Genomic DNA, 10,990 nt, shown 5'->3' with positions numbered 1-10,990 from the left:
AGGGCAGGCAGGGGCATAGAGGCTGCAGGGGCAGGGCAGGCGGGGGGGTGCAGAGGCTGCAGGGCGAGTGGGGAGCAGGGCAGGCATGGGCATAGAGGCGGCAGGGGGGTGCAGGGGCAGGGCAGGCGGGGGGGGTGCAGAGGCTGCAGGGCGAGGAGGAGCAGGGCAGGCAGGGCCATAGAGGCTGCAGGGGCCACAGGGGCTGCAGGGCGAGTGGGGAGCAGGGAAGCACTTAGCAACCTCCAACCAAGATCAGAGTGCGAGGGAGGAGGGGGAATGCGGGGTGCTCAGAGGAGGGGGCAGAGTTGGGGCAGGGACTTTGGGGAAGGGGTTGGAATGGGTGCGGGGGCGGGAACGGGGCCCCGTGGAGTGTCCTCTTTTTTAAATGTTTGAATATGGTAACCCTAGTTCAAGCACATTTTGAGGCTCACACTTCTGAAAACATAATGCAATGCTACTGATGCAGAATTGGCTCTAACTACAGTGGATCAGATTCTCAGCTAAAGTAAATCAACCTACCTTTGCAGAAGTCAAAAGAGTTAGATTGATTTACACCAGCTTGAGGATATGACCTAACATTTGAGAGATCTTTTTCCATAACATGCCCATGACTTTTTAGTGGGAGCACCAATCTTCCAGTTCACCAGTTCATCAATCCTTTGTTTTGATCTTTAGGGTTACTAGCTTGCCTCTAATAAAAGAAATATCTTGCTTCCGTAAAAATAGGGCACCCATGTCCCTGCACTGTTCCACATGATGAGCCTCATGGAATTTACTGAAAATACTGGATAAAGAATTCCCGTTATAGCTGATTTCCTAGCACATATCAGCAACATATCGGACTGCTTCTGTGGCTGAACTTCAAAGCGACAGTTATCTCAGTCTGCAATCACCTGACAATGGCTAGAAAGAGAAAAATGCTAACATCTAAGAAATGGGTTGGCTTAAAAATACCAGCTTGTATTTCAGGTCTGTAGATAGACTCCAAAGTTCAAAAATTGTTTTGTTCCATTAAAATGGGTTAGAATTAACATGAGTTTAAATCCATCTTCTTTCAACAATTTCTGTGAGGTTTTTTTTTTTTTTTTTTAAGCACCAGCCATTTGATTAGAGATGTTTTAACTGGTGCCAGCTCAATTCCTGTGTGCTACAAGGCACTGCACAAAGAGCTAGTAGTAAGAAGTGAAGGCATACGATTCAGCAAAACTATCCGGTTTTTAGAGTTAAGCCTGGGTCAAAATCCACCTGAAGATGTCCAGAAGTTCCAGGCTGCCCAAAGTCTGGACACACACACACGCGCTAGCTATATAAGCAGGCTACTCGTCCAGGAGACACTCCTGTGCCCTTGACAACAAAAAGCTGCCCCCATCTGTCTCCAATAAGAGGGGAGCTTAAAAAAACACAAGTCACCACATTCTGAGCAGTTCAACTACCTGCGCTGGATTTATTTCTCTCCATCTTTCTCCTGCTCCACTAGCCCTTTCCTTACAACCGCTGGAGAGTGTGCGGCTAACAGAGGAGATGTCCCAGGGGTTCTCAAACTGGAGGTCGTGAGGTTATTACATGGGGGGTCACGAGCTGTCAGTCTCCACCACAAACCCCACTTTGTCTCCAGCATTTATAATGGTCTTAAATATATAAACAAGTGTTTTTAATTTAAGGAGGGGGTCGCACTCAGAGGCTTGCTATGTGAAAGGGGTCACCAGTAAAAAAGTTTGAGAATCACTGGCCTAGGTCTAGTAGTCTATGAGCCATTAACATGGGGGGAGTGTAGGGTGACCAGATGTCCCGATTTTATAGGGACAGTCCCAATTTTGGGGTCTTTTTCTTATATAGGCTCCTATTACCCCCCACCCCATCCCGATTTTTCACACTTGCTGTCTGGTCACCCTAGGGGAGTGGAAGGAGAGAACTCCTTTTCCTTATATTTGTATACACATTTCCCTCAGCAGATCCTCCGCACCCTTTGCCTGTGATTTGGAGTCTGCTGAGCTTTAGGATATAGAATGTGGAAGGAGGAGGAATTTTAGGCTGATGAGCCCCTCTCAGCTAGACAGATGCTAAATTAAGACTGCAGTGACCTTTTAAAATCCTCACAGCCCTAGAAGCTTAGCAGCAGCCACAGAGGCAAATATGGGCTGGAAAATGCATCCGTACATCACATATTCTAGCCCTTTAGTGCAGACACCCTTAGAGATGAAACTCATCAGTAGAAAGACACGCTGCATTTAGAACACCTGTCAGCAGTGCAGCAGATTCCCAAGACGAGTCCCAACATTCAGTCTCAGTCCCCAAAAATGAATTAAACGAGCCCTGAGGATTGACATTTTGGGATGCACAAGAAAAAAACCCAACTGCCTTTTCTGACCAGATTTCCCATGTGGCAGGTGAGAAAAATGTGGATTTGTGATTCCATACAATGCCCCCTCCCCTCCAACCCTTTAACCACAACGCAGCAGGGTAGAAATAGGCATCTATTATCTGTCTTTTCATACCATGCAAAACAGAAGCAGGCTTTTTCCAGGACCATTACATTTCTATTATCTATCATCATACCTGGTGTTCAGTTTTTGGATAGACTTTTATTTATTATTTCGCTTATGCTGCCTTAAGTATATGCTGATTCAAAGAAACTCTGGATCAAAATCACCAGAAATGTATTCTTTTTTTTTTATAAAAAAGATTAAATAGAAAAAAATATACAAAAACACAAAGCCAAGATACTGTGTGGGATACTGTGGTCAATGACGTACTTTTACCATGCTGTCAGAGTCTGCTAGTGGCCTGCTTAGATGTTTGTATCATTAGTATGCATTTGGATTCCATACCAAAATGATATTCAAGTTTCTTTTGATCACAAAGAAGTAGAGAATGAAATGAATATTTTCATGAACCACTTTTACAGTAACAACTTGCCCAATCAACCAACCAAAATGGACAACAGCATAACAACTTGACTAGGCAAGATGTCACACTACATTAATATTTCAAGACTAAAATCTTGCTCTCTTTTTACTACTACAAATAGTAATATAAATGCTATCATTAGGTCAAAAATACAAAGAGTTCCTTAATATTAACGCCAGCTCATTCGGATCAGTTATATGTTCTGCAATCTAATATCTAAATGTTAACACCTTGGTATAGTACAATTATTTTTTGCCTTCACATCAGGTATCTCATTAATACACACATTTCTAAAGTATCTATCAGTGATATCTAGGTGCAACAGTATGCCATACGCAAAGGAATTCAGGTACTTACCAGCTATTGATCCAGCCATGAGCAAACTTCCAGGGCTAACTTGTCCATCTTCATTTGCAAATGCAGTTTTCAAGTGAGCATAACATGGAAAGTAAATGGCAGAGAAGGGGATATCGCGTAGAAAACATGCCTTCGCACCCTGTGTGAAACAAAAATTGAGTGGTCAGAGAAAGATCACAGTGAGACCAAGAATGCAGATGAGAAACTTGAGCAACATTCCAGTTTTTCCTCTCTACTGCAAAAAAACATGCAGAAAAAGCAATTTTTTTCAAAATTGTGAGAAATAATGACGTGTATTTCACTCCATACAGAAGTTTGTATATTATTTGTTGGTTCAATAAATGCTATTACTTTCCACTTGTTCTCCCTCTCTCTTTAATACTGCAGTTATTTGCCATTAATAGAAAAAATGCCATCTCGCTTGGGTAAACTCTGATAACTTCTTTAGAGAACAAAAAGTAGTTGAAATTTTTGCCATCCAGCTTTGCATGAGATTCAGGATGAGTTTGATACAAGTCCTAAGTCACAGGTTGGGTCTTCACCACAGAACTTCCCCTTTACAATAATTACCCCATAGAAATAAGTGTAGTCCAACCTATTTACAGACAATGGACCAGGGGTCAGCAACCTTTTAGAAGCGGTGTGCCGAGTCTTCATTTATTCACTCTAATTTAAGGTTTCGCGTGCCAATAATACATTTTAACATATTTAGAAGGTCTCTTTCTAAGTCTATAATACATAACTAAACTACTGTTGTATGTAAAGTAAATAAGGTTTTTAAAATGTTTAAGAAGCTTCATTTAAAATTAAATTAAAATGCAGAGCCCCCCGGACCAGTGGCAGTGTGAGTGCCACTGAAAATCAGCTCGCGTGCCATAGGTTGCCTACCCCTGCAATAGACTATGTAACTGCTGAACAAAAACAAAACATATTGTGACGGAGAGATTAATGAGACATGCTCTCATTTACAAAAGAGTGATAATGTGCCCATAATCACAATTCTTACACAAAACATGCTTTTTACATTTGCAGGAAAATACAAGGACTATATTAATTGTAGATTTAAAAAAATAAAATAAAACAAAGGATTTTCAGCACTTGCTGATAAAATAATTTGCCTTACTATCCATATGCCTAATTCATATGAAAACCCAATGGAGTTCAAGATCTGAAGTATTGTTTGCTATGTTCTCTAAAATAATCATTTTGTTTAAAAGAAGAGAAGAAAGCAAGTAAAGTTTTGGGGCAGTAGCAGACAACTGGAGTTCTTCAGAAGCATGAAAGTAAAAGAGTCAGACAAGATGAGAAGCGGTGTATAGCTTCTGCAGATGGTCAATGAAAATTAGGCACATGCCAGTGCCCACATTGCAACTGCAATAAGAAATTGCATACGAACTTCAGTATAGAGATCCAGCAAAGAGTTTGAAAACACCAAGGTTGTGATTAGAAGGAATGTGTGGTGACAAACAGCTAATGTATTTGGAAAGAGGGGAAGGACAGGAAGAGAAAAGTAGAGGTAAAAGCAGGGCCGGAACAACCCATTAGGCGACCTAGGCGGTCGCCTAGGATGCTACAATTTGGGGGGCGGCGACTGTGGCGGTGGGACCTTCCGCCGCCTCTGTGGGAGGGCGGCATTTCAGGGCGGGACCTTCCGCTGCCTAGGACGGCAGAAAAGCTGGCGGCGCTCCTGGATAAAAGATTGTTCACATCTTTTGCTAGGACCTCTGTGTCTCCCGCCCTGGGCGCTCTACCCTTCCAGATTCAGGGTAGACCTTTTTTTGGTTCAGCCACAATCCTTCCAACAGGTGCCAAGCTGCTCCTCTAGCCTGTTGGGGTTATTTAGAGTCTTATACCAAAGCCATTATTAAGGTATCACTTCTCACACCAGTTTTACAAGTGGTAACTTCAATAGAGTTACTTCAGATATTTATGTTAGGAAGACTGACACGCAAATCAAGACGAAATATCTCTCAGAAGTCAACCTCTGCCTAACGGAGTAAATAGTCTCTGATCTGCACTTATCTCATGAAATCTAATGATAAGCCTGAACATATTAGATGAGTTTTTCTGTGCTGGAATATTGTATAACATTGATTACTTGTTACAAGTATATGCTGTTTAGCAGACAAATATACAGACGCACCAAGGTGTCAGAATAACTGAAAGGAAAAAAAATCTGTATTAAGGAAAGTATAGTCTGATATACAGGAAGTGTATTGGCAAAATCAGTTCCTGGAAAAGAGAGGAGGTTTCCCGGCAATACGGTGTGGGTGTAGAGGTCAGAGAACATTGCAACAATGACTAATGCAAGTTGGAACACCGCTGCTAGTGAGATGCTGACTAGTGCCAGCAGACATCCTACACAGTGAGCACTGGATAGGGCTGGATTCTCAAGAGTTCCTAGTAACCCATGTATTTTGTTTAGGATGTACAAAGGTATTTAGTGTACATCACTATCTACACAAGAATTCCTGTTATATGCTGAAGCAGAAGCATGTTTTATGGTGATCTTTAATCTTCGCATAGAATTTCCACACTCCCTTTTAAACAAAGTTACATGTGAACAGACAACATTCTGCAACAACCAAGTGTGTGCTCTGGTTACATTTATCTCACAGGCAACATTCAGAAATGACTGCTCTCTAGCTAGTGATATTTTGCAGTATGAACATTGTTTCCCTAAAGCTTTATTTTTAAACATTCTTTTCCCAAGGCAAATCTCCATATTGCGTTTGCCTTAAGAGTTTATTGCTCTTATTTTCTTTGTAGTGCTATCATTAAACAGCCTGCATGTTTTCCTCTGCGTTTCCTTCATACTCTGACACATGTCCACATAATTAAAATAACTTGTGGAAATTAATACGCTACAACTACAAGCAACTCTTCACTCACTATGAACTGCTAATATTTTCCCCGTACTTATAGCACTCTCTTAGATGGAAATAGCATATTTTTAATACCCCCAATATTATGCATTCAGGTATACAGAGAGAAAGTCTGTCACCTAAATTGGCTTAAGTGTAAACAAAGTTGGATCAAAACTTGGATCCACTTTAATAATAACCCACTTTGGCTCAGTTCCAATATCACAACAGTCTAAAGTTTCCTCTCATCATTCTGTTTAAAGTCTGGAAAAGCATGTTTAAAAGCAGGCCTCATTTAACTTCAAGTTAATCATCCGCAACCAGCCTAGGCCAATTAGGAAGGCTTAAGGAGATTGGCCACAGTATCTTGAAATGCTAAAGAAACATTTATTTTACTTCTCACACCTTTTTGATGTGGACAACGTGCTGAAAGCCAAACAGAGTTTTAATCAGTCCTCAGCAAGTTGTTAGGATCATCCGCCTGAGTTTATTCTGGCAACCAGGGCGCAGACCCTGCCAGGCATGAAATTGTTGGGAGATCCTACACACCGCGACATGCGCCTCCCTAATGCAACTGCCAGTTGGCTCCCATCTTCAATCTCTTTAATGACTTTAAAGCTCTTAATCTTGGATAGTATCTCGCTGAACAAACCAATAGAGAAAAAGCATCCCTGGTTTTCCCGAGGATTCTGATAAACAAATCCAAGTCAGAGCTGGGGCAGTTCTTTAGCATGCTAATTCCTGCTTATTCCAGCCCTACCTGCAAATAAGGCTCTAAATAAACTATTTCTACTACAAGGGGAGGGTAATTATACTCACAAAGGCACCTCTGTGTCGGGTTGGGCACAAGGAGCCAGCAGGTCTGGGAGACGCAGGCTTAACCTAGTCTCCTGCAGTGAATGCACATTGTCTAGTGCAGGGGGGAAAATGCCAGACTGGGGGGACCTAGAAGTATTCAAGACAACAGTGGTGCACCTTGTCTAAGAGGGTTATTTAATGCTTTTGGCACCTGTACTTACAGCCACCCCCTTTTTTTCTACCTTGCAGGTTTAGAATTTATTTGGCATGTATAATTGTTATTTTGATCCTATAGCTACAAACAATAGGCAGCATGTCACTTCTTGATCCCTTAGCATTCTTCTTCATTTTTACTAGCAACTTAACCCTTCAGATTCAAAACTGTAACAGCCCCCAAGTAGCACTTCTTTGGTTAAGAGTCAGCCAGCTACCATCCATGTTACAGAATTAGACATAGCAATTTTGGGGGGCTGTAATTTCCTTCATTTTAAAATCATATTGGATTAAACCAATATATATATTTAAACCAATAAACACAACTGTATGCATTTAGCTATTTAAGTTAGAGGGGGAAAAGTACCAATCTCAAATGCTTTGCTAAGTCCCAGATAAAAATTATCAGCATTACTCGGTGGGTTGGATCTTTTCCTTTTTCTTTTTTGTTATTTTTAATACAACTGTTCAAACTGCATGTATTCATACATGAGAACTAGTATGGGTGACAATGAGCACTCTATGTAAACACCCTTTAACTTTTTCTAAATATTCCTGCTTAATATGTTTATTACGCTGTTGTGAACACACAATTTGTGTATTTGTGATACCACTGCTGTTTTCAAAAATCTATACAACATGTTAGCTGAGATCAGGCTTCCTGTCTCAACTCCCCAAGAACCGATCCATAACATGGCAAGAATTAAGCAGTGCAGAGTTTTGGAATTGTTTTGTACTAAATTCTAGCACTTAAAGTGCAAACCTTTGCTGGCAATATCTATTTTCTGATAAGAATTTGACTTAAATATATTCTAATATTTGCTATTTAAAATGGGACCATAACATTTATTTTTTCATCAATTAATATTTTAATGCAAAGTTATTTGTTATATCTTTAGGTAACAAGACACCCAACAAAATACTATCCAAAGTAATAGTGTAAGAATATGTAGGAGCTACATCCTGATATATTGCAATGAAAAGATTATTTTATTAAATGTTTTGTGTTAAATAAGTTTGAGTATTATACAGTAATTTTATTTATTTTTAATATGCCAATGGAAATTAGCAGAATACTCCATAGACCTCAGTTTGACCTTATTCATAGCACAGAGAAATATTACAGTGAAAGACAGACTGTAAACCTTGCTGAATCTTGTAAGATGACTCCAGAACTCTTTACTGTGAGATGTATAAGTTCTACTATACCACCATTAAAATAAACCAGAAATTAAAGAAAGACTGTTAAAGACACTAACCCAACAAAACCAACTTTTACCTATCTTCTGGCAAAACAAATAGCATATTATGGGATAGAATAAGTAAGTATTCTCTCTGCTTTGGGTACGCTTTGGTGTCGGCAAGCTACTTTCTCACAATAGAACACCCACCTCTGGTAGCTGTAGAAGAATTTGAAAGACAACTAAGGAAACAAACTGGCTCAATACAAGGGGCACAATATTTACCTCCCCGAAGGAACAGGTGGTATGAACGGTATGATATTCTAGAATAATTACTCTAAAACGTGACACAAGTAGTTCAAAAGTTCATATAAAAAGAAAAATATTTGCCTAGTAGCTTTAAATAAGTAAGGAGTGTCAACCCAACCTTTTTCAAATGATGGAATTTTATGACCAATAACAGATTGTAAACCACAAGCTTCTTATTGGTGAAAAACAAAACAAAAACACACTTTTACACTTCTTATCACAAGGATATATTTGTAAAAAAAACTAGATAAAGAATGTCAATTATCTGATCAGGTCACTAAACATCCAATCAGAATGTAGCATTTTTTTCTCAAAAATTGCTTTTGGTTTAAAATTATACAGTAGGACAACAAAGGCTTCATATTCCTCTCAACTCATCCATATTTAGTTCTGCCCAGGCAATTCTCATTAACTGTGCAGGTAAACACTAGAATAGCAGAATAGCTGGCAATGTAGGATCTAAAAACTGTTTCAGGGTTGGAAATGAACACAAAAATACATGGAATTTGGCCAAAGAATGGGGGTTCTTTTCAAGTTGTGCATGAATCTTTATGGTGAAGATAGGATCAGCATGTACGATTCTCTGGTTCCTAGCTAAAGTTTCAAATCATGAAAACATATTCTTCCATGATACACAGGGTAATTTAACTTGCCTAGTTTAGTACTTGGGCTCCTTAGCAAATCTCTACATTTAAGAACCATGATGGAGATATTAGATTTCTAAGGTATAAGAAGAAATTGATTATGTGATGCGCTAATGTTGTTGCTCTCTAGTTCCAGTTCAATTCTCAGTTGAAAATTATGCATTTGTCGAGAATTCACTGTATGCTTAAGTGATACAGTCAGACAAAAAAACTCCTACTAAGCCAAATCATGATGTCCTTGTTCAGTCACTACACCTCTACCCCGATATAACGCGACCCGATATAATATGAATTCTGATATAACGCGGTAAAGAAGCGCTCGGGGGGGGGGGGAAAGCTGCGCACTCTGGTGGATCAAAGCAAGTTCGATATAACCGTGGTTTCACCTATAACACGGTAAGATTTTTTGGCTCCCGAGGACAGCGTTATATCGAGGTAGAAGTGTACTTAGGCAAAATTCTAATAAGGAGACTTCTTCCTGCATAACTGATATGTAAAGTATAGGGTCTTTTGTAAATAGGCCACATATTTATACGTACATATTTTTTTCTGATTAAAGAAAGAAGAATCAATGCAAATCTTTCAGATTCTTCCTTGCTGTCCAGAAATCAATACAGTACCAAAACAGCATGAGAGGAACTGAAAAGCTGGCATGCAGCAGACTGATGGACTATTCTTTAGGAAGAAGTTTTCAAACTCCCAATATAAAAGCTAGCCTTGTACAGACAAGTAATACTTTAGGTCTATTATTGTACTTACAGATGGACTAACTGACTGATACGTACTATGACTGTTCTCATCCATCATACTTGAAAAGATTAGTTAAGGTATCCATTCCCCTTTTTGAAAAAATTATCATTTTGCAAACATTAAACAGTTTCAACATAGTTGTTTGAGCCTCTGGTAGCTTCTTGTTTTCCATGGACCAACCCCTCTGCCATATAATGCAATGGGAGTGGGAGGGAACCCATTTTCCCCACCCTCAAAAGAACAATTGGAAGGAAACTCTGCAAGTGGAAACTCACAGAGAATCCTGTCTCTCTCTGCAGGAAAAATCCACAAAAGGACAATGGTACTTTTACTGCTACAATGTCTGATACTAACCCACTTTAACCTTGTCTAAACTATCATTTTTCTTCAAATTTCCCAGATGCACTACCACTGGCCCTAGGGACAGGACAGTTCAGAAAGCAGGAGTAAATTAACACTGAAGAAGTTATTCTATGATGCCACATGATGCAAAGCAGTGGGAAACTATTCAGCTGAGAATGGGCATCTCCTCCCCACTCAAGAGCACTCAGGAAGGGCTCTTGTAGGGTCAAATGGAAAGAGGAGCAGTGTCATGATGTTGCCACTACCCCTTTCAAACCCCACTCAGATCCATGCCTACAGTAGCATTTAGCCCTGAGCAACATTACTAGCAGCTTGACAGTCTGATGTACGGAATTTAGGGTTGCTAGATGTAAGATGGCAATATTTATCAACCCTAGGTGATGAAGAACTGAACCTGGCTCAACTTTATTGAGGATGGATGGAGATTTATCTGTCTGTTAAGAGGTGGGGGAGGGGGAACAGAAACCTAAAGAGATACCGCCATATACAAAGAAGTCAGAGCTCAATAGGGCAAATAGCAAAAGGGTAGTTCTACATTCCATCATGGCTAGAACCAGAGTGGATGCTCCTTGAAAGGCTTAACTAAAGCCTCTAAAAGAGATGT

At 39.9% G+C, this 10,990-nt stretch overlaps 1 protein-coding gene across 2 annotated transcripts in view; it reads right to left on the bottom strand.

The window, feature by feature from the left end:
* SLC25A13 (solute carrier family 25 member 13) overlaps positions 1-10,990 on the bottom strand; it is a 132,999-nt gene that overhangs the window by 5,086 nt on the left and 116,923 nt on the right. For both annotated transcript variants that reach the window (XM_024212903.2, XM_029911011.1), the window contains one exon: positions 3,265-3,403. In XM_024212903.2, the coding sequence (XP_024068671.1) occupies positions 3,265-3,403 (139 nt within the window). The remainder of the gene's footprint in view (positions 1-3,264; positions 3,404-10,990) is intronic.

Source organism: Terrapene carolina, unplaced genomic scaffold, assembly GCF_002925995.2.
Source record: "Terrapene carolina triunguis isolate 2854851 unplaced genomic scaffold, T_m_triunguis-2.0 Scaffold84, whole genome shotgun sequence".
NCBI lineage: Eukaryota > Metazoa > Chordata > Testudines > Emydidae > Terrapene > Terrapene triunguis.
This window is presented reverse-complemented; position numbering and strand designations above follow the sequence as displayed.